The following is a 24,432-nucleotide window of genomic DNA, read 5'->3' as shown; positions in this document are numbered from 1 at the left end:
AATATTACTCAAAGTATAAGTAAAAAATAGACCTTTTAAAATGTGTGTAAACGTAACATTCTGTAGTGCATCAAGTTATTGCACAAAACGTCATATGACGTTAATATTAGGTTAGATTTTGGTTGTGATGTCAGGTGACCAAAATTCAGTCTGTCTTATGTCTAGCCAGTGTTAAACAACAACATTATTTTGATGTCCAATAATGACATTAAGTGATGTTGATATTTGGTCGATTTTAGGTTGTCAGAAAGTGACCAAAATCCAACGTGGAGCCTACATCTTAAACCAACATCATATTAAATGTAAAATTCTGACATTTATTCATCACGTATGGCAACCAAAATCCAATGTCTTTCGTTTCCAAACAAAATGCAACATCCCCATGATTTTTGGCTACAATATCAATCTGACGTCATGTTGACGTCTCATGCCTGCTGGGTGTTTAGGGCCATTTTGGTCAACATAAAGTAAACATCCGTCATCTTCTCATCAGTGACATGCATCTAAACAGTCTCTGGGTCAATGCGTGTAAAGATTTCGGACATCTTTTTGGACACTTTGAATGCTTCCAAACAGTTTGCTGCAATTATAAATCGGCCATGTCTTGAGGTAGTTCATTATGATGCGATTTACCTTCTATGTGCGATTTGATTGCACAGGAATCACAGGACTGATTTTTCTAATCCCCATGGACAAAAAAAAAATAAAGTAGTGACTGCAGATTGAAAGAAAGTAGTGGAGTAAAAGTACCGATACTGCAATAAAAATGTACTCAAGGGAAAGGTACACATTTTAAAAACTACTTAGTGAATTACAATTCCTGAAAAAAAACTACTCAATTACAGTAATCTTAGTATTTGTAATTATTTACTTTACACCACTGACTTTAAATAACTGGATGTATTTATTCTATGGATAAAACAAAAGAGTGTAATGATGAATTTACATGCAGTGGTTGCAACTTGTCTCACATGGCTAAAGGAGAGAAGCACTAATGTATTATTGTTTTTAAACTGTGCAAGCAAAATTGTCCAATGAAGACAATTGAGCCGCCTCCTGATTGTGAATATGATCTTTCTTACTTGATTTATGATTGATTTATGTCATTAATTTGGCAACCGTTAATCATAATCTTGCAAATAGTTTGAAGGATTTGGGATGTTTGAGATGACACTAAACTCTAAAAAATATTTTCTGAGGGTGATGAAAACAATTGGGGAGGGGGGTTGCGTTGGTGCCATAACCCGGATGAGAGTGAGGTTTAGTGGTGAGAGCATAACAGAGATCAGAAAGAAAGAGTTCAAGTACGACCTCATAGAAAGTCTACTAAAGGAGGTCGAGCCTTCTCATTTATGGCTCCTAAACTCTGAAATATGCTTCTTGATAATGTCCGAGGCTCAGGCACACTCTTAGTTCAAAACTAGATTAAAGACCTTTTCAGATTAAAGATCTTTTTAGTATTGCATACACACACTGCATCACATAACAGTATGATGCACCAGTGTGCTCCACGCAGGTGAGTGGGCATGACAAACCACCTGTAGGACACACTCCTCCTGTCTTAATGCACCAGACATTTTATTTGAAATACTCATATGCTTTGCATGTTTGTTTATAAAAGTACTATTTTCCATTTAAAGCACTTAATTTTTGCATCTCGTGTTTAAATACACTATGAACAGCAACTACGCTAATTATTTTCTTTATTCTCTATTTCAACCTGGGGATACTCATACCGAGGCATCTGGAGATTATGCAGCACCACTGATGCGGTCCAAGACCTGTGTAGAAATGATGCCCAGGTATCCATAATCTTGGACCAGGCCGCATCATGAGCAGATGCTGTGGCTGTCATGGAGGAGCAGAGAGCATGAGACTGACACCTGAAAGACCCCAGTGACAAATGAGTCTTCGCATTGATCCCATGGGTCAGCCTGAACTACTAGTGAACTACTCACACCTGCAGCTTCTCCATGATGGACATCCAGTGTTCTCCAGCCTCGGGCACCTAGACTGCAGCGCTGCACAGGTAGTTTGGCCAGAGGAGAAATGGTCATGTCCAACTGACCCTGGCTTCTCTCGAGGTTTTTTCCTTCACTTATGTCAATTGGTGAAATTTTGTTCCTCGCCACTGTCGCCACTGGCTTGCTTGGTTTGGGACTTGTGGAGCTGTGCATCGATGGATTTGCTCTTTAGTGTTTGGACTTTCAGTGGTGAAATTTAAACCACACTGAACTGAACTAAACTGAACTTCAACTCTGAAAACTGGACTGACAGTTTGAATTTACTATGTTAAGCTGCTTTGACACAATCTACATTGTAAAAGCTTTATAGAAATAAATATGAACTGAATTTAACTTCTCTGGCCTCGAGGAGGAACTCTGTGGCACTCTTTCTGGTAGACCTGAATCCTATACTGGAGAAGAGTAGAAGCATCCTTGTTAGTGTGCATGCCTACTACACCAAAGACAGTGATTTAAAACCCTCTCAGAGGATGATGAGCAAAACTGGGAGGGGTTTATATTGGTGCCATGTTCCAGATGGGAGCGATAATTAGTAGTGAGCGTGTGAGAACAACTCACTGTCCTGGCCACAGTATATAACATCTTCTATCTGTTGTTTTGTTATTAGTGTGTCCACCTCCCATTCTAGAATTGAAAGCCTGTTTAGAGTAGGGCTGGGCGATTAATCGGAATTGACATTTAGAACCTATAATCGATCAAATTTTTTTCAGGTCAATTTTTTCAGTTACTTTCTCTAGTTCTGTTCTTTTTAGGCAATGTGTAATTTAATTTTAGCTGTTCAGCTTTGATTTTCAATAAATAATCATAGATAGTGGATAGTGTGCGTTTCTTTGAATTATTTTAAAATCAAGTAATTCACCCTACATTTAAAAATGTCTTGTGATATTTGAGCATATTTACTGTACAAAACCTGTCAGTGAACAATGAGGGCAAAAAAATTAAATAAATAAATAAAATAATCGTTCATTAATCCTAATCGAGTTAAAACGTCCAATTAATCGAGATTTAGATTTTAGGCCAAATCGCCCAGGCCCTTGTTTGGAGCACCAACCTAGAGAGGTTACATCGGTGCTGTGACAAATGAGAGTGAGGTTTAGTGATTCAAGGGGAATGGAAATCAGCTGCTCAGAAGTGATATCAAATTATACTAAATGTACATTTGGAGTAAAATCATGACAAATAATACTAAATGTTTCTTGATTAGCCATTGTTTCACATAATGGCTTCTAAAAGATCACGTGACACTGTAATGAATAATAATGTTGAAAATTCAGCTATGCGACAAGAATAAAATATATTTTGAAATATATTAAAACACAAAGCAGAATTGTAATAATCTTCCACAAAATTGTTTTAAATGTACTTTTGATTAAATAAACTAACTGGATTTAGATAATCATCATAATGATTATGGATTGCATTATAACCAATACTGACCTAAAGGCGGAATTAAATGCGGCAATGTTTAATATTTATTTGACAAACATTCCTTTTTAAATTAATTTTTCATAACCCACCCCTAAAAAAATTATATATTATTTCCACGTCTAAAATTAGATTTGTAATCTCGCATTTTCTGAAGTGGTCTCCGACTTCTGGACCCCACAATTATATTACAACAACATGAAAATATCCATCATATGTCTTGAGCTATTTTTGAAATCACTCTGTATGACACACAGATGGGAAGTTGTAGATTAGTCCTAATGCACAACCACAAACAGTTGTAACATTAGTCTTCGTTACACAATGATTTATCCAATAAAAACTACATTTGTGAATGCAAATAGCCTTAAAGAGCAATCTCTTCATACCACTCTTGTGGCTCACTAATAAAAAAAGACTTTTCCATTAATTTCCAAACATAAATGTTAAATTGAAGACATGAAGAAAACTGCTTCATCAGCTCAAACTTACTGGGGGGGGGGGGGCACGATGCCAACGGGGAACACCCTCCCAAAAACCACCACTGCTAAACTCATTCACAAACATCCCATTGAGAAACTCTGGCACTGGTGAAGCGCAGCATATGCCTGCGTTCTGCCCACTGCTGCAGATACGCACAAGCACACATGGGAATCATTAGGGCACACAAGTTGGCGAGTGTCCCTAGCAACCAGCTGCATCTGTTTATGTTTACCTTCACGCTCCTACCAGCTAATGCCATGAGTACATCTGCTACTGTGCAACGAAGCTGTGGTTACATGCATGGTTGACCCATGATTCTGTAATTGCCCAGCAAGTAAGATAAAGAGTCAGAGCGTAACCACCAAAGCCCTTCCAAAAGCCTCTTTTCTCTGCCAGCTCTGGTGCTGCTGTGGAAAGCTCATTCCTCAAACGCTTCAACAAACTGAGCCGCAATAGTAAACCTGCTTTTACAAATCTGTGCAAGAAATATGGACACTGACTAATGGAAGCATATACAGTTAAAGTCAGAATTATTAAACTCCCTGAATTATTAGCCCCCTGTTTATTTTTCCTCAATTTCTGTTTAACACATTTCTAAACATGATACTTTTAATAACTCATTTCTAATAACTGATTTATTTTATCTTTGCCATGATGACAGTAAATAATATTTGACTAGATATTTTCCAAGACGCTTCTATACAGCTTAAAGTGACATTTAAAGGCTTAACTAGGTTAATTAGGTTAACTAGGCAGGTTAGGGTAAATAGGCAAGTTATTGTATAAGGATGGTTTGTTCTGCAGACTATCGAAAAAATATATAGCTTAAAGGGGCTAATAATTTTGACCTTAAAATGTTTCTTTTTATAAAAACTGCTTTTATTCTAGCCAAAATAAAAAAATAAGACTTTCTCCAGAAGAAAAAATATTATCAGACATACTGTGAAAATGTCCTTGCTCTGTTCAACTGTATGCAAAATTCCACCGACATTTAAAATGCATTGAAAATATTAAAATATAAAGGTAGTTTTGGGCATTTAACATTGTAATACACATTTGAATCCCACTGCATATATTAAACACATCAAAAAATAAAAATAAATTCCCATATTTTAATAAACCACAAAATAAATGCTGATTATACATAATAAAATATTAAATATAATTTTACATCTTTACATTTTATGTAAACTCTCCTTCAGACCACTAGGTTTAATTGTTGAAACCAATATAATAATCTAAACATAATCAAAATAAATTTATCATGTTTAAATTTATATGTAAATATGTTCTCCCCGTGTTCGCTTGGGTTTCCTCCGGGTGCTCTGGTTTCCCCCTCAGTCCAAAGACGTGCTCTATAGGTGAATTGGATTGACTTAATCAGGGGTGTCCAAATTCTGTCCTGGAAGGCCTATGTCCTGCAGATTTTAGCTCCAATTTGCCTCAACACACCTGCACAGATGTTTCTAGAAAGCCTAGAAAAAGCTTGATTAGCTAGCCCATGTGTGTCTGCTTGGGGTTGGAACTAAACTTTGCAGGACACCGGCCCTCCAGGACACCACTGGACTAAATTGTCAATAGTATATGAATGTGTGTTTGAATGAGTGTGTATGGGTGTTTCCCAGCATTGGGTTGCGGCTGGAAAGGCATCAGATGCATTAAACAATTGCTGGAATAGTTAATGGTTCATTCCACTGTGGCGACGTCTGAAATAAAGACTAAGCTGAAGGAAAATGAATGTTTGAATATATACAGGCCAGAATAAATCCTTTCAATTTTACATAAATTATTTTTTTACACCATATTATGATATGGGCGACACAGTAGCGCACTGTCACTTCACAACAAGAAGGTCACTGGTTCGAGTCCCGGCTAGGTCAGTTGGCATTTCTGTGTGGTGTTTGCATGTTATCCCTGTGTTCGCGTGGGTTTCCTCTGGGTGCTCTCTTTTCCCCCCACAGTAAAAGGCTTGTAGTATAGGTGAATTTAATAAACTAAATTGGCCGTAGTGTATGAGTGTGTGTGAATGAGCGTGTACGGGTGATTCCCAGTACTGGGTTGCAGCTGGAAGGGCATCCGCAGTGTAAAACATATGCTGGATAAGTTGGTGGTTCATTTCTGCTGTGGCGACCCGTTATGAATAAAGGGACTATGCCAAAGGATAATAAATAAATGAATATTTTGACATTTTCTTTTCATAAAAAATAATATAAAGCATTATAAAGCAAATTTACTTCCATTTAATATACTTTATGTATGCAAAGTTAGCAAAATGTCATTGTTGCTGATATTAGGTTAAAAAAAGGACATTTCGAATTTCTTGCATCTAACCTTGAACTTAAAGTATCCACAATAAAAACATCCTTCTAGCCTCTACATATAATGTTCAATCCAAATGTTAAGTACCTTTAGAAAGAAAGAAAACAAGAACAAAGTTTTGCTAATGTGTGAATGTTGAGCCCATATCTGTATCAATTATGACAATTAAAAACATCTTTGAAAGCAATGCAGAATTTAACCAGAGTGTGGTTTCAAACATCTCGCAGATGTGCAACTCGCATGAAAAAGAAAAGAAGGGGGACATGAAAGGAATTTTTAAGCCTACACTAATAACATAATGGCTCAAAGCAGCCACATGAAAGCCTTGAGATGTTGGTGTACTTTGTGCTGTTATTGTGTTTCCTGTTCACAAGTTCATGCAACAGATGCCAAAGAAAAGCGTGGCGGCGCGGCCCCCCTCTGACCCGCCGGGTGAGAAATACACAAATGCTCTAGAGGACACAATATCCAACGCATACAAATGTGCTTGTGTTTCCTTATTTCAAACGGAACACACACTTTCAGATGCAATCACAATTAGGATGAGAAAGGGTGTTCCTCGGTTTGCTCAAATATCAAGACTGTAATCACAATAAATTTTTACGGGTGTCTGTGGTCCTTTTTTCCAGATGCTCAGAATTTAGAAGAATATCTTGACTGGGTTACATTAAAATGGCCTGCCCTTTCAAAAGTCTAATTGAATTCATTCAAGCGAGGGAAATTGCGCAGTAAAGGCAAATTAGCTAACCTCACATTTGAGCTTGTTTTCCCACTGAATCTGACCGAGTGCGTATTTCTGTGCCCAGTGTATGCCTTATGTTATGCGTGAAATAAATTATGTCCATAAAGCATCACTTTTTCATATTCATAATGACAAATACATACACCACACCTGTGCTTTAGAACAACAGACATGGCATCAAATTTTGATTAAGTTTCACACTTCTTTCTGATTGCCTTGACGGGGAATATTTTGTAAAAGCTAAACACTGATCAACACTGACCTCTTCTGGCTGTTTCTTATACTGACACAGAGCGGCAAAAACACCAAAAAGACCAAGCATTTTAACAGATTTCACATCTCTAAAGGATAAACACGATAACATTTTGTAGACTTATTGCAGAAATCAGCTTGAAACCTTCTCTAATGTTTGATCATATCATGATCGTCATGTATTACAGGGATAGTTCACACAAGAATGAATTCCTCACCATTTACTTACACTCAAGTGGTTTAAACTTTTATAAATCTCTTTCTGTTGAACACAAAACAAGATATTCTGAAAAAATTGTAGAAAAAGCAGCCGCCATTGACATCCATAGTAGGGACAAAAATACTATGGAAGTCAATGGCTGTTTGTCCCCTCTACATTCTTCAGTAAATTTTCTTTTGTGTTCAATAGAAAAAAAGAAAGTCTATGGTTTGAAGCAAGTGGAGGATGAGTAAATGATAGCAGAATTTTCCTTTTTGATTGAACTATACCTTTAATCCAGCTCATACACTGTAAAATCCAACAGTCAACTTTATTAAATGAAATGAGTGTGGTTAACTCAAAATTGACTGAAAGTTAATTCTACTCATTTGATGAGAGTTTTTAACTCAGTTTTTCAACGTAATGACTTAATTAATACCTCATTACTTCAACTTAAATGGAGTAAGTTCACAGTACTCATATAGATTAATTTAACTCAAATGGTTTGAGTTGCCTTAACTTATTGGACTTTAAAGTACTCAGCAGAGTTCTCTTCATTTATTGGGGCTTACTGTGCTCAAATTGATTACCTTCAACACCGAGTTCAAAACTCTTTTCAAATGAGTAGAATTATCTTTCAGTAAATTTGGAGTTAACTACACTCTTTTAATTTGATAAAGTTGACTGTTGGGTTTTAGTGTATGAATGGATATGTAATATCCATTTATTCATCCATTTTTGCTTAAATATAGGGCACGATTATTCAATAATTCTGAACAGAGAACAATTAAACAAAATAATTTAATTTACCGCAGGTTCAGACAATGTGTAATATTTAATTAATTTGAAAAAACTATGTGTGGCACGGTGGCTCAGTGGTTAGCACTGTGGCCTCACATCAAGAAGGCTGCTGGTTCGAGTCCCGGCTGGGTCAGTTGGGATTTCTGTGTGCAGTTTACATGTTCTCCCCATGTTCGCAAGGGTTTCCTCTGGGTGCTCCGGTTTCCCCCACAGTCCAAAGACATTTAGGATAGGTGAATTGGATAAACTAAATTAACTAAAGAAATTTAAACAAATCAAAACAAGGGATGTGTTCGAGAAATGTCTGCTTTTTCTCTTCTGTCTTTAATGCGCATTTTGTATCGCAAGAGGAACAAGTGAGGTTGAGGTGGTTTTGTTTTGTTTTTGTCAAAAAAGGGAATAACGGTGAATAATTGGTGATGGAAACACCTTTGTCAAATAAACTCTGCTGAAGCAAAACTTACACCCACCTGACTAATCAGATGTCTCCACTATGTTTCCATTACCAAGGTTACCAATACTACAATCAGCCACTCTAACAACTTGACAGAAACAAGCATAATTCACATTCACATCATGTTAGGATGAAAACCTGGCTACAGTCACAATTTTGCCCATTACAGTTAAATACAGGCTTTAGAAAGGTGTCTCCTTACAGCAGATCTCAGTTTGTGTTTGATGGAGGAATTTCTGCAGCTGTTTTGATTGCTCATCACATTTAATCAGCACTTCAGGAGCTCTCAAATTGTAAATATACCATCAGATATCACATATAAGGAGCATTTAGTTTAGATCAGCCCTTTTAGATCAGTTTGGATCAGTTTTATTTTGGATCCTCAGTTAGTTTCCGGCACAAAAAATACGTCATAAAAATATAAAGCAAAAAGAAAAGGCTTTAAAATATAGGTTTTCAAAATAACACTGAGAACACAAAGTACACTAGGGGCTACATGGGTTATTTACTTTTTCAGTCTGGAAAAAACAAACCTAGAGAGCTGAACAAGTGTGAACAAACTAGGGCTGCACGATATCAAAGACTATGGAATACAATACTTAAAGGGACTTTGATGATATTATACAAATCTAACATTGCAATATTTTTTATTCTGCTATATATATTGCAATAAAAAATTAAATTTCACTAGATGAGTTGCATAACTATTTGCAAACGTTGACTGGAATGATTCTGTAGGGGTGTGCGTATTCATAAAATATACAAGCATAGACAAAATCTATTTAATAAAAATCTACAAATCAAATAAACAGTGATTTATTGTTTTCCGAGGAGGTGAGCTGTATTCAGGAACACAGTAATTGAATAATCAAATGTAAAATAATACCACATAGTCTTTGTTTTATAAACAATTAAATAACATTAATCATTTTTTTAATTTGTCAAAGTTACAAACAGGACCATTTCTTAAGCCTGAATGCTTTTAAAATCCTCACACAGTCAGAAGCCTCAAAAAACACTTGTAAATTGATAAATTATAGTCCAAAATCAACATTGCGTATACTCGTGATGTGACTGTTGCAAATGATCGCATTGCGATATCGATGCTGAAACGATATATTGTGCAGCCCCAGAACAAATTCAAGTATATCTGAACTGAAAACTTTAACCCTGGTGACAATTCTGTGATAACTGACTTTTTGTGCAATATAAATAGCAATACTGTTTGTTTAAGAAGACTGAGGCATTTCTAAAAAATTATTTATACATAGCAACTGCTCTCTTAGTGTCAGTGCTGGTGCAAACACAGATTTGAATGTCAAGATTATATGTGTTAAAGTCTGAACAGATATAAACAAACAGCTGTCATTTAGGAATAAGATTGAGAGGGTGTTTAGATGGAGATTTCTATATCAATTAATCGTGCAGTAGAAACAAAAACATGGCTACAAATGATAATAGAAACTGTAGTAAACTACTGTAAAAATATTTTATACTAACTGCTCACGAAAAAAATAGAGAAGCAAGTATTAAGCTGCAACTGATAAAACTGCCAGCAACTTCAGATTTTAAATTAAAATATTTAATACATATTTTACATAATTTATCACCCACTTTATTGTGCTAGATGTCAATTAAGTCCAGTTCCACCTTTATAATAATAATAATAATAATAATAATAATAATATTAATAATAATAATAATAATAATAATAATAATAATTAATAATAATTCCTTACAGTTATATAGCGCTTTTCTGGACACTCAAAGCACTTTACACATTTTTGGGGGGGATGCTTCTCATTCATGACATTTATTCCTGGAAGACACCGAGCTAAGATTTGTCCATTTAAATAGCATGACCAACACAGTCCGAGATGTAATCATTCCCCGTATGTGATTCCAAGGCACTTTGCTTGTCAACAGAAAAGATGCATGAGTCCGCTTGACTGTTGTGTTGTAAATCCCAGTCTGAGTGAAAATGGCGCTTAAATGTGTAGCTGTATTTCAAACTGTGATTACATCTGCTCTCTGATTAATGGACTACCAATTGTAATAGTGTAGTATGAAAAAAAAAATCACGTGTGCAGTCGTTACCTGCATATCCATCCGTTGTGCAGTCACTGGTGTGCAGATGAGCTTGTCGAGTTGTGATTTGGGCTGTAAAGTGTACTTGCAAACACTTCTTGGGGTAAAAGTTGAGTTGATATATTGAATACTGTGGTTGTCTGGAGTTGTGGTGTTGGCACTGAGGTTGTGCTGGTGTCTGGATCTGCAGTCTGTAATGCTGTAGATGTAGTCGATGGTGGCCCTGAAGGAGTAAATTTGTTTGTGTAATCAGCTGGAATTTCTGGCCTGTCTGTAGTATATGTTGGTAAATGTGTTGTAAAGTTTGCTTCTTGCGGGTCATCATGGACCCAATGTGATTTTAACATCTCTGAAAAACAATTGTAGCATTTTATAGTTTCATATATCTGATATTTTCAATGCTCCAGAGGCATTTTGGGTCTTTATTTTAAAAATGAACATTAAAGAAAAGGCTAAAAACACACACTTGAAGTGAAACATTTTGAACAGACACTAACCTGAACATGGAGAGGTGTTTTCCATGGTCCAGTGCATTTTGTGATTTGTCTCTTTAAATGTGAGAACAGCATCTATCTTGTAGAAATTTTGCTGAAGTTTTTCACCTGTTTGACTTAAGCACTCCTAGAAAATAGAATAAATAGTAATCTGTAGCTTTATCTAATTTATTTACTTGGCTTAAATAAAAAAAATCTAACTAAATAAAACTGAACGAACAACGGAATTGCTTCATGATAGAAAATATTTATAAAAATATAACACTTTAACTATAATTAATGTATTCACAGAGACACTTAAATAAATATAAATATAAATAACTTATTTCATTACCTCAGAGCAAGGTTGTTATACAACTAAAACTACAGCTAACTAAATCTATTTGTTAAAGAAAATAAATGTTACCTGAAAATAAAAGCATTAATATAGCCTACAATGGTTACTCAGTGCTTCCCACAGGTTTGAAATCCACTTGCAGTGGTGGCCGAAAACCGTTTGAAACACACCTTTTACCCACGTCACATAGTTAACTGTATGCGACAAACAAAACATAATATGATTTTTTAAAAACATTTTTATTTATTAGGAAACTGTTATAAACTGTTTCTTTTTAATGGGTTAAAGTTCAAAAAGACTGTGTATCACTTTTTCTCTTACTTTTCTGCTATTCCAGAGCCATGTGTACTCATTGACAGGTAAAATCAGCTTTTCTCTCTCTCGTAGAGGTAGATTGCTTTATTGGCATGACATTTTGTACAGTATTGCCAAAGCATTTTAGATGTATAAAATGTGTAAAATATCTTCAAATTAATCAAATATATAGGAAAAAAAGGAAAAAAAACAGACAATATCTCAAAAAATTATAATATTTACAAGAATAAAACGTGTAAAATTTTTAAATAAGGCTTAAATAAGAGTTAATTAACCATTTCTAATGATGTATAAATATTTTGCAGCCAATATAGACGTAATTCCGTCCTCTACGAGTATTTAGCAAAGTTTTTCTAATCCGTTTAGAATAAAGAATTAATTGTTTAATGTTTCTCTCACTCTCACGACATACGTGTGCACATAGAATTAAGAGCAGATTAAGAAAGCCATCCCAAGTTTATGTGTGAGAAGCACTGGTTACTCATTGGCGCTAAATATTTTTATTAGAATATTGTTAAGGTACATGCTGCTTTTGTGCTCAATAAACAATTTTTGCTATTATAAATGTCGAAAACTAGTCTGCATAGATTGTGTACATTCTGCATCAGGAATCTCTGATGAATAATGCGTTTAAAATAAACAACAGTTAAATAGAAAACACATGTGACAGTGTACAGGTCCCATGAAATGCTTTGAATATGCATTTTTATTCGATGTTTGACATAATCAACCAAAACAGCTGTTTTATCAAAGCTCTGCCAGCGAGAAGGGTTGAGCTCAATCGCATTAAAAACAACTGAGAAGTGTCTTGAAGGGGACAGAGCATGTCAGACACTAGAAAGCATTTGATTGGTTATGATTTGATGAGAAACTGAAGGTATGAGGTGATGTGAATAAAACTGTTGATTTATTCAGGCTGAAGTGACAAACTACAAGCTTTACATGTTTACATCAGTTATATATCTTCTAAAAGCGAATTGTCACCATTTTGGAGCACACTAAAAACCTTCATGGGACCTTTAATTATCTTTATTGTTTTGATTAACTGAATACATCAGTACTGTACAGAAGTATTACGTTCTATGTAAACTTACAACATCATACACTACTAACCTTATTCTGTTGAATGTAGGATGTAAGTATGTTGAGCTGCACAAAGTCAGTGGTCTCCGTCCAGCTGAACGTGTGAGTCTGCTCCACCATTACACTGCTTACTGACAGGGTCTCATTTTGATATCCACCTCTCCTGGTCAAACCCATGCGCCGCTTATAGATATGCAGCACCGTTTCATTAGATGACGACATGTTCCCTAAAACAAACATGCAGTGTATCTGTTAGTGACTGAAAAACTATGGTATGTTATGATGTGCAGTGATATAATAATATTATTAACAAACCGTTTGGGCAGGTCGCCTCCATACTGTAGGCGTAATTGCCACTGACCAATTTGAGGGGTAAGAAATGTCCTTCAGATGCGAAAACCTTAAAAATGAGTAGACTTTTAATGCAGATATATAAGAGGGTCAGGGCTTTTTAGACAGTTTGGACACTTTTAAATCAGCTAAAGCACTATTGATTCAACTCAGCTTTTGGCAAAATATGATTGAGTCAGCAATTTGCTATTCAGTTAAATACCACTAGGTGGCACACTTTAGTAAATTCAGGGTTTAACTCTACCCACTCTAAGCCAAATGTCAAATTCCCTGGCTTTTTTCCTGACTAAAATCTGAATTTCCATGACCTATAATAAACAGGCAGCTATTGTGTTGAGCACTGAGCAGACAAAAACACAGAGTGTTTTTAAATCCATCCATTTGAAGCTTTATTTACTTATTCACAGATGTTTTTAGTACAAAACTAAGTTTAATAAAAACTCTCAGTTAGGGTAAAAAATTATTCAATTGAAAAAAATATATATTTACCATGTTGTCATGTTGCATATGTTTAAAATACAGTGCTAAAGGCCAAAACTGTGCTGGACGGAAAGTTGGACTCAATTTAATTTCAAGGCCCTTCAATCTTTTTCATTTAGCCTATAGCACTGATAACTCTAAAGGGCTATGTTTAGATTTTTCAATTCTGTCAGCGACCACTTATGTTACTTATAACAGGCTAATTTTATTTTTTTATCAAAAACAACTTAAATATAACAAGCTAGCTAACATTATAGCTACATAGCACTTTGACCTGTATGGCCAGTGGGACTACAACAAGCACAGGTGACTTATTGCTAGTTGACAAGCAGGAAAGGAAATAATTATTTTGAAACATGTTAAATGTTAAAATTCCAAAAAAAATCCCTGATATACCATGACTGGGACAAGTAAAATAAAATAAAAAATATGAAGACATTTTAAAATTCCATGATTTTCCAGAAATTCCATGACCCATGGGAACCTTGTAAATAATTTTAGTACAAGCAAGGACAGAAAACAAAGAATTGAGGAAAATTTAGATATAAAAGAAAGTTGATTAAACCAGACAGTTAAGACCTTGGTGTTGTTTTTTAAGCAATTAAGCACATTATAATGATCTAACGGATCATGCGACACCCATCTGAAGGACACTCAAGACTGGAGTAAAAATACTGAACATTAAGCTTTGCCATAACAGAATATATTTGCATATTAAAACATCTTAAAATAAAAAGTTCTTAATTCTAATAATAGTTTATTGTATTTTTTAAAAATCAAATAAATGCAGATTTGGTGGGCAATCGAGAGCCTAAATTTGTGTATATAGTTAAAAACAAATTAAATCAAATTTTAGTAAAAAATAAAATTTATAATAATAATAATAATAATAATAAATTGATTATATATATTTTATAAATTACATTTAAACCTAACAAACTGTATTAAATACAAAGATTAAACTGTACCCTTTCTCAAAACAATGACGCACAGTTAGATAGTATTTTAAAAGATGCAATCACAGATATAACACACAAAAAGACACTTAAAGGAAAAGTTATTTCCAATTAACTATGAGAAATTCCTACCTGCACAGGACTTAAGATGGTGTCCCTCCTCCCTTGAACTGTAATGTTTGGTTTGTGCATTTCAACATTTACTTGAATAAGGCTGGAATCCTCTAACGCCACCACCAGACTCCCTCTCAATGCCAGAGACCAGTCAAGCTGAGTGGAAAAATTACATCAGAATCACCACATCAAATGCATTCATCAACTCGTCACCTCATATTGATGCATTTATTTAAATATACCTCATTATTCCAGTTATCCAGGGGGATCTCTCTGGTAACCTTATACACACAAACACACACAAAAAAATGAAAAAGAGAGATCAAGACAGCAAGATGGTAATTATTACAATCAGTTTATTCTTACCTGAATAGAGTCTGAATCACATTGGATGTACTCTCTATTAGGAGGTGCCAACACTGCTGGACATTTCATCATAAACTTTTGAGTTCTGCCTCCAAAACGACTTACTCTCTTCAATAAGTTCAGCACAATCACGTAACTCCCGTGCTGTAAATTCACAACAAAATGCTATTCTGTGACAAAGCACAGATTTTTACCAGCAAAACACTGAGAGGTGAATGAACAAGGACATTTTCTGACCTCTAACTGGACAAAGCATCCGCTGTACATGACTCTGAAAATATAGTTCTTATCCAGATCTCTGTGCAGTGCAAATCCACATGATGAAAGCTGATGGTTTAGATTCTCCATGGACACCAGACCCACTGGACAGAGTAAGAGATTAAGAATTAAAAAAATAATAATAAAACAAAATAAAATAAAAATAAAAACTCACACACATACAGTGAAATCCACTGGAAAATTAACAAATTGCGTAATTATTTTTCATTGTTGTTCAGTGTAGTTAATATTTGACACATTTTAATTAATTACATTGATATAAATTATAAATAAATAAGTTAATATCTTGTTTAAAACCTGCAATAATATGATTGTGTCTTTTATAAAAAATAAAAGTTTTGGGGTTTTTTTTGTTTGCCTTAAAGCCACTTTTGTGTCAAAGCAACCGAATTAAGACAAATAAAGCCTTAGAATTTTTTTAAATTGTGACTAAAATCCAATTTTAATAGAAGTAGTCTGTGCATCGTGTTTATTAAAATGTACACTGATAAAAAAAATGTTTCTGTGATTAAATAAATAGCACAGAAAATAGTTAGTTAAGGCAAAAAAAATTGTATTTTAAAAATTAATTCTACATAGGTACTCAATTTAAGCTTGCAGAAAGTAAAAGGAGAACCGATTAGTACATTAATAGGAACTGCCTGTTATGTTTAAAATGATTATTTAAATAACCATTGTATCAAGTTATACAATTAAGTAAAACGTTCTCTTCAGTCTGATACTAGGGTAGGCATGGGAAAATAACCGGTTTTAAGGTAAACTGCGGTTTGGAAAAGTCCATTTTAAAACCATCCAAATTTTCTATAATACCGCTCCTACGGTATATGTAAGATTTTTTGTTTTTAAGACAACAGTATCTCCAGTGGAAAATATATCCAAAGATGCTATTTTAAATTGTAATGAAATCTGCTTTTAAAATTAATGAAGACAGCAAAAGTCTATGATCAATTTGAATTATTTAGCCTGCTCCAAAATGTTTCTCAAAATAAAATATACTGTGTTCAGGAGGAAAAAAGTTTATTGTTTTACCCAGATATTTAAAAAATATATATTTTAGAGCAGTAACCATAATATCGTGAAAAAACGTGATATTTTTATCCAAGGTTATCATACCGTCAGAATCACATACCAGCCCATGCCTACTAGTCTGAAAATACTCAAACTAACTGCCAAAGTAAAATTTACTTCTTCTGTTTGTCAATTTTATATAACTTTAAGCAGATCTGACTGAAATGTAGGTGAAATTGACTTTAAAATGTTTCTAAAAAGTCTGAAATCACTAGTCTATTAGCATAGAGTTTTACAGAATGAAAAAAAAAACAGAATTACTGAAAGTATTACAGCAGATAATAAACAAATTCTACATTTATATAGAAGTGTAAATTACAAATAAATAATATAAGTGTAAAATAAAGGGTGATTTAAATAATGTTTTTACTAAAAACTATTTTTTATGACACAGCAAATACGTTTGTGTGTGTATATATTATATAATGTCTATATACATTAAGTAATTAAATATCCATACATCTCACCTTGAATTCTTAATATTCCAGAAAGCCAAAGCCTCAATCCTTCAATTCTCAATCTATGGATCCAAAGTTCCATGTACTCAGAAAAACATTCCACGTCGCCCTCTAAAAAAAGAAAATCAGCCACTTCTTCAACATGGTTTTACTCCGGTGGAAAAAAATAGCATAACTTAAGAATTACCTGTCATGCTTGAAGATGGACTCCCCATCCAGTCTCTTTTCTGCCGCAAACCATTTCCCCGTATTGGCAAAATGAAGTGTCTATATGAAGCAAAAAACACAACAATAATCATTTTGGCAAAAATACAGATGAAGATACGAATATAGCATACAGTTGCCTACATCGAAATAAGCAAAACCCTTGTCAGTATCAGCTTCATAGCTCATTTTACATCAGTAAACGGAGACATAGTGCTGATACAAGCGTTTTTATACTGCTAATAAGTCAGCTGTGTTTGAGCTTTTATGTTACAAGTGAGTGTGAAGACAAGGCTGACCCACTGTCCTCATGTTACAACATATAGCCATACAATAAAAAAAGCAATGGAAGGAGGGAAACCTGCACCTGCATGGCAATAAACATTAATCTTCCTGTTGTTTATTCACTGATACGTTTGCCTTTAATGACAAAATGGATTTGGCTACTCAACTACTGTTGTCAAGTGAAATGCAAGTTCTAAAACATTTGTGTAGGCCTATTTGTGATCTTTGTGTATGATATTGGTAGACTGAGGCTGAAAGAGTGTGTTAATATTACAATAGTGATTAATTTCCCCATAGGCCTACTTAAGACACAAATCTTAATGAATGCCAATTTATTTGTAATATATAGTTCCAACTGCATGGAAAAAAAATATAGCTATTAATATGAAAATCAACATAATCTGTAGTTACTAAAAACTGATAGGCTAAGTAAATTAAAGTAAACTAACAAAGTACACAGTGATCAAAAAAAGGGAGTTTAAGCATACCCTGTTGTTCATTTACTGATTATTTTGCCCTCAATAATAAAATGAATTCGGCTGCTTAACTTATCAAGTGAAATGCAAGGTCTAAAACCTTAGTGTAGGTCCAATTGATCTTTTTGTGTATTGGTAGACTGAGGCTGAAACAATGTGTTAATATTACAATAGAGATTATTTTTCCCCATAAGCCTACTAAGGACACAAATCTTAAAGAAGGCCAAATTATTTGATATACAGCTCCATCTGCATTCAGTGTAAAAACTAGTTATTGATATGAAAATCAAAAGGATGTCGAGCTGAGCATCGATGGATTTGCTCTTCAAAGTTTGGACTTTCAGCAGTGAAAATTAAACCACAATGAACTAAACTAAACTTTAACTCTGAAAACTGGACTGACACAGTTTCAATTTACTAGAATGTGAAGCTGCTTTGACACAATCTACATTGTAAAAGCTATAGAAATAAAAATGAATTTAATTGAATAATCTGATCCGTTGTTAGCTACTAAAAACGAATAGGGTAAGTAAATTAAACTAAAAAACTACACAGTAATCAAAGTTAAAATGATTGCATTGACGACAAAGGGGTAAACAGTGCAGGCCTACGTTTAGATTTAGGCGTAAATAAGATTTAAAATGAAAATTAATGTGTATTTTAAAGATGCACTGTGCCTTTTAAGCTGGATATTGTTGCATAAACTATGACAAAACATAAATTTTTGGTCTATATTTGTGGTTAAAATATGATTAAATTGTTCGACGATTATCAATTCGCGTTCTTGAGGGAGAAAAACTAAACGGGGCACCTTACGCTCGAGTAAAACAGTAAAGGGTTATTACACTTTAATTGTTGATGTTATATGAACAAATATTTAACCTGGTTGCAAACTAGTTTTGGGCCTTTGTCTTTAAAGCCATTGTTTTACAGTGCTTTTGTCTGTTCTGGTCTGATGTAACGAACCTGTAGGCCGCGCGATATGAGAGGCTTTCTACCAGCTTTCAACACTCCAGTGGATTCTTATATGTTCACATTTCTTTTAGCCGCGTGAGATACAAATTATAACCGGATCGATCTGCCGTGAACACAAATTAGCACAGTAGATTCACACCACATAACCAAGTGTACAATAAATTACGTTTAGCGCTTGAAAAGCTAACATATTACATTTTCAAACCCCTCCGTGTGCTGTGGTGAGACGCTCCAGGGTGATGACGTCATTCCTTCAGTGACGCATCAGGGTGGCCATTTTATCAGTTTAGGGGGACGGAGCAGAAACTGGATGCAATAGTCCACGAGCTTTCTTTGTGTTATTACTTTAACTTACTTGTTTTGTACACATTCGGTCGATAATCACGTACAATCGATGAGGTGATATTTGCAAAGCGTATTATTTGGCGGGAAAAGGGTGCGTCGCGACGTCCCATTCATTTCTAGCGTGCGCGCGGTTAGCAACTAGCTTAGCTTAGCTAATGGCACCCCGCGTTATCTAACAGTCGCACGTAAACAATAGCCCTAACTCGTGTAGCCAACCAATTGGTTGTTGGGTGTTTATTAAGTCGTTTTGGTGTACTAGTTTCGGTTTCGGCTCCGTTTGTTGCCTTGGTGCTGAATTATTGATCGAGTTAAAAGCAGTTAGCATAGCTCGCGCATTCGGTGTAATCATGACGGAGTGCTATATTCGTGTGGCGGAGGATGAAAACGAGGAGCCGATGGAGATTCCGTCTGAAGAGGACGGCACCGTGCTGCTCTCCACCGTCGCCGCGCAGTTTCCAGGTGCCTGCGGCCTAAGATATCGAAGCCCCGTGTCCCAGTGCATGAGAGGGGTCCGACTAGTGGAGGGGGTTCTACATGCACCAGAAGCAGACTGGGGCAATCTGGTGTACGTGGTTAATTATCCAAAAGGTATTGTTAGATCTGGTAGTTTTTGATTGTATTTATGCAAATCAATCAATTATCTGATAGTTATACCAATCATAATGCATTTGACCTGCTTATTATTACAATCACTAAATGAATACTCTTTTCAGATAACAAGAGGAAGATGGATGAAATGGATGCCGCGTCTGCGGTGAAGATCAAGAGGGGCATCCAGAAGACATCAGATTTGATTGTGCTTGGGCTGCCATGGAAAACAACAGAGCAAGACCTTAAAGATTATTTCGGCACTTTTGGAGAGGTGATCATGGTGCAGGTTAGTGTGAACAAACTTAGTGGTAATTTTCTTTAGAAAAGGCATGAAATATCACAAATATATTAATATTTTTCTTTTGTCAAAATCGATTACACTGAAAGAGATAAAAAAAAAAATGTGACTTTAATTCTTGCAACAAATTAAGAAATGAAATGTAGAGTACAGACAAAGGCCTACAATCTAGGCCTACCTCAAGATCACTAGAGGCAAAAAAAAAAAAAAAAGTTCACTTGGCCAGTCATCACCTTTGACCATTACTGAGAATGTTTTGTTTTTCTATGTGGTGACCAGTATTTGTTGCTCCATTTAATTTAGCAGTGGTTAAGATGTTTAAAAAAATAATTTTATATTTGCTTTTAACTTACCCAGAGATCATCCAAAACACAGGTAACCTGTAAAATTCAAGTCAACAGCAAAAAAAAAACATGCAAAACAACAAAATAAATCTGAGGCTATATGAAGTGTCACTGCTGAATATTATTTGATGCACAGCCACTGCAAATGGTCCTGAGTGCATTTACAACAGTCACAAGCTTCTTGTTACATAATGAATGCATGGGTACAGTCTCAAATGTAAGTGGCTGTGGATTAAAGACAATAATGCTATAAAATATTGCATGGACCAATTGTTTTGCTCCCCAAGATCTCAACGTATTGACAGGAGCCACAGGTATTAGACTTGTTTAATTGTTTTTATTCATTCTAAAATTGTCTGAATCACGAAGGACCACAGTCTCCAAACTAATTTGCGTGCTAATGAAAAACAACTCCTATATTTGGGATGGCTTGAGGGCAACTTATTAGCAGATAAACTTTTTGGTTGATCTATGCCTCTAATTTAGTGATGCATTTGTAATTGTTAGCTGTGACATTGACTATTTCTTGTTTTCTTAGGTGAAAAGGGATGCCAAAAGTGGAAATTCCAAAGGATTTGGTTTTGTAAGATTTACTGACTATGAAACACAAATAAAAGTCATGTCCCAGCGACATATGATCGATGGAAGATGGTGCGACTGCAAACTTCCCAACTCAAAGGTACGTGAGCAACACTGATGCAAGGTTATAACACGCACATACGTTTAATGTTCTGATTTGCACATTCCAAGTTGCATTTCAACATGTCCACATTATATTTCAAATGTTTTATCATGCTTCTGTTGTTGTGAAGAATGCATGAGTAGACTCTGTTTTCTATTAAATGATCTAGTATTTCCTGGAACAGGCTGGCCCTGATGAGCCTATGAGAAGCAGGAAAGTCTTTGTGGGTCGCTGCACTGAGGACATGACAGCGGATGAGCTCAGACAGTTTTTTATGCAGTACGGTGAAGTCACAGATGTGTTCATCCCCAAACCCTTCCGCGCTTTTGCCTTCGTCACCTTTGCAGACGATCAGGTCAGTTTCCTGTATCTTTTGCTGTCTTCATTTTCAATGTTCTCTTCCTATATTAACACATGCTTGTTTTTCTCCAGGTTGCCCAGTCTCTGTGCGGTGAGGACCTGATCATTAAAGGAACCAGCGTGCACATCTCCAATGCTGAGCCTAAGCACAATAATAGTAGGCAAATGATGGATCGTGGGCGTTTTGGGGGGTATGGGGGGCAGGGCTTTGGCAGTAGTCGCAGTCCAAACAGCAATGTTAATTTTGGGGCCCTAAACCTGAATCCAGCTATGATGGCAGCCGCTCAGGCAGCACTTCAGAGTAGTTGGGGCATGATGGGGATGCTTGCTAATCAGCAAAACCAGACCCCCGCCTCTGGCACCAACCCTAGTGGGCAGGGTGGTAGTAGAGATCAGACCCAGAATTACAACGCAAGCAGCAATAACTACAACACCGGCAGCACAGCTGCTCTGGGGTGGGGGGCAGGTACCAATTCGGCTGCAGCTGGTGGGTTTAATTCTGGCTTTGGATCTAGCATGGAGACAAAGTCCAGTTGGGGAATGTAGAGAGAGATTTGAATTGGTTCTTGAAAGTATCCTAATATCTAGATTATATGGTAAGTATTTTGAGAGAAGAAAGTTTAGTCAGATATTATGTCCCTTAAATATTTGCCTTTTGATTTAGTAAAACTCTGAATGTTCTTCGTACACACAAATTGACTGCTCTTTAAGATTGATTGATAGTTAGTTGTGGAATGAACACTATTTTCTGTTTTCATTATTGATAATTTATTTTGTATCAGGCATTGTTTCAGTATGCCCACATATCAGAGTATCTCTTAGCATTTCAGTGCCCTCTCAACATACAGTACATTTAAAGATGTGGAAAGCCATTTAAGTTGTGTTCTCTGCAGTTTTTTTTTTTGTGTACCTCAAAGTTTTTATGGTCAAGCCTTCATACATCTCTTCTACAGTTCATCACCTCTTTTCCAATTTCCCGGGAAGAAGCCCCTCGTTGGCCGCAATGTTCGAGCGATCTCAGTATCAGTTCCCTTCTTCCCATGTGTAAATGCTTTGTCATCAAAGAGCACAGCTTCACTCTGCATATACTGTGTTAGACGGTGGGTGTTGTCTTTTTTTCCCTTTTTTCATGGATGAAATCTGTCCGCTTTTTTGAGAGCTGAGAATGATTTGGTGATGGATTGTTGGTGCGCAACGAGTGAGAGACTGAATGAGCGAACGCGCTGAGAGAGAGAGAGAGCGAGCGAGCGAGAGAGAGAACTTGAACGAACGCAAGTGTGAAATGCTGAAAAGTGACTGTGAGAAGAACCTGTGTGAGCGAGTGTGACTTAAAGCAGCGAATGTTTTTGTTTTTCTGTAGGACTATCTGAAGGACATTTATTTCCATTCTTCCACCCCTCTCGTCCTGTCTACCTTTCTTCCCTTTCTTATAATGAAATCATATTTAAAAAAAAAAAAAGATATATACTTGTAGTGGAATGTTTAAGTGATCTACTAAGTATTTGTGTTCTTGCTTAATTTGATGTGAATGCTGTGTATGATGTGTGTTCTATCTTGCTGTTACTAAACTCGTGTGAACGTGATGTGATGCTGTCTGTGGGCGGGGCTTCTGGGAGTGGGCAGTGAATGAAGGAGAGTGTGAGCTCTGAGTGGCTTAACTGAGATGATGTCATTGATGATGATGAAAGTGAAGAATGCTTTCAGAGGAGGTTGCTTTTGTTATGTGTTTTGAGTGCTTTTTATATGTTTTGTGATTCTTCTAAGGGAACTCGAATAAAAAAATTGACTAGTTATTTTGATAGTGGCTTATTTGCTTCAAGACATGAATTAAATTGCAAACACTTATTTAATTCGCATGTATAGGGACGTTGGACTCGGCTGGCCCAGGTTTACCTCAGAACCCTGAGTGAAGTCAATAATGGAAGAGCTGAAGACTGAAGTTCACACAGTCCATCTGTGGAGACTGCTGCTGTATGCCTTTAACCTGAAAAGGGACTACATCACTTCACTAACCAGATTTCCCAGGAATCCTTATTGAAATTACAATGGACAATTCCCAATTGGCCGGAGTGCATGACTAAAGACAGTACAAGGCAATCTAAAAGCAGAGCTACCAGTTGGTTTATGGATCAGTCCCCATCACAAATGACTTCATGTCCATGCCCGTGCCCGTGTGTATTTCCAGCTCTGTTTTAGGCAAGATGTCAATGCAATCATTGATCTTGCTTTTTAAGTCTTTCTTTCTTCTTTTGTTTGATTGCTTGTATATGATCTGTCTTCACTGTAAATACAGTTTACCGCAAGTTGAAAAGGCCTATTTTTCATACAGTGTCCTGTTGTGGGTGGGGTTTGTGTTGTCATTGATTTGAGTCACTGGCAGGATATTCATTTTTCAAAGTACTTAATAAACATGCACAGAGGAATTGCATCTGTTTTTTTTTTTGGTTTTGTTTGTTTAGTTGTTAACATTAGTCCTACAATTTAACAATACTAGTTCAACATAAAGAGACTATTCTCATGTGGGAAATCACAGTAATGGTAGAACTGCAGGTTTCACCGCATGAGGTGATTAATTGCTAATTAAATCTTTCAATGATAACTTAGACTATTGTCCTAGTTTATACAACAGATGTTTTTTTTTTAAACTTGCAGTCTAAGTGTTTTTTTTTTCACAGCACTTTTATAAATTCTGTCGTAAATATGTATCATGAGCTATACAATTTAATAAAAGCCATTTTTCAATGGAATTGCTATGCCTGGCCAATTAACTTTGAGTTGTGGTTA

General features: G+C 35.6%; 2 protein-coding genes across 5 annotated transcripts; one reads left to right on the top strand and one right to left on the bottom strand.

The window, feature by feature from the left end:
- Positions 1 to 10,439: 10,439 nt before the first annotated feature.
- On the bottom strand, positions 10,440 to 17,428 carry c23h1orf127 (chromosome 23 C1orf127 homolog). Its single transcript, XM_056449865.1, has 10 exons — positions 17,276 to 17,428; positions 17,098 to 17,199; positions 15,521 to 15,645; positions 15,284 to 15,427; positions 15,160 to 15,198; positions 14,936 to 15,073; positions 13,332 to 13,416; positions 13,047 to 13,243; positions 11,285 to 11,408; positions 10,440 to 11,136 (listed from the first exon to the last, which is right to left on the bottom strand). The coding sequence occupies exons 1-10, from the start codon at positions 17,385 to 17,387 to the stop codon at positions 10,820 to 10,822; spliced, it is 1,383 nt and encodes a 460-aa protein (XP_056305840.1). The 5' UTR covers positions 17,388 to 17,428; the 3' UTR covers positions 10,440 to 10,819.
- A 1,861-nt stretch (positions 17,429 to 19,289) lies between these two features.
- On the top strand, positions 19,290 to 24,071 carry tardbpa (TAR DNA binding protein a). 4 transcript variants are annotated; one of them, XR_008835851.1, is made up of 7 exons: positions 19,292 to 19,961; positions 20,087 to 20,250; positions 21,145 to 21,285; positions 21,473 to 21,643; positions 21,721 to 21,805; positions 22,602 to 22,748; positions 23,512 to 24,071. XR_008835851.1 is itself a non-coding variant. In XM_056449049.1 (5 exons), the coding sequence occupies exons 1-5, from the start codon at positions 19,721 to 19,723 to the stop codon at positions 22,192 to 22,194; spliced, it is 1,191 nt and encodes a 396-aa protein (XP_056305024.1). In that variant the 5' UTR covers positions 19,290 to 19,720; the 3' UTR covers positions 22,195 to 22,697. The 4 variants fall into 4 exon arrangements, 2 of the variants coding, with proteins under 2 accessions (XP_056305024.1, XP_056305023.1); XR_008835850.1 differs by having other exon boundaries at positions 21,458 to 21,643; XM_056449049.1 differs by lacking the exon at positions 23,512 to 24,071 and having other exon boundaries at positions 19,290 to 19,961; positions 21,721 to 22,697.
- Positions 24,072 to 24,432: the final 361 nt, after the last annotated feature.

Source organism: Danio aesculapii, chromosome 23 (genome assembly GCF_903798145.1).
Source record: "Danio aesculapii chromosome 23, fDanAes4.1, whole genome shotgun sequence".
NCBI classification, from domain to species: Eukaryota; Metazoa; Chordata; class Actinopteri; order Cypriniformes; family Danionidae; genus Danio; species Danio aesculapii.
Note: the sequence above shows the minus strand (reverse complement) of the source record. Positions and strands in the feature narration are given on the sequence as shown.

What these genes read in the sequence shown, in the direction of transcription:
- c23h1orf127 (XM_056449865.1), bottom strand. Translation starts at nt 17,387, where the DNA reads ATGATTATTGTTGTGTTTTTTGCTTCATATAGACACTTCATTTTGCCA. An exon ending in TGGAATATTAAGAATTCAAG is followed by an intron (nt 15,646 to 17,097) that starts GTGAGATGTATG and finishes TACTCTGTCCAG; the next exon opens with TGGGTCTGGTGTCCATGGAG. An exon ending in TGGATAACTGGAATAATGAG is followed by an intron (nt 15,074 to 15,159) that starts GTATATTTAAAT and finishes TTTTCCACTCAG; the next exon opens with CTTGACTGGTCTCTGGCATT.
- tardbpa (XM_056449048.1), top strand. Translation starts at nt 19,721, where the DNA reads ATGACGGAGTGCTATATTCGTGTGGCGGAGGATGAAAACGAGGAGCCG. An exon ending in CGTGGTTAATTATCCAAAAG is followed by an intron (nt 19,962 to 20,086) that starts GTATTGTTAGAT and finishes TACTCTTTTCAG; the next exon opens with ATAACAAGAGGAAGATGGAT. An exon ending in GCAAACTTCCCAACTCAAAG is followed by an intron (nt 21,286 to 21,457) that starts GTACGTGAGCAA and finishes TAAATGATCTAG; the next exon opens with TATTTCCTGGAACAGGCTGG.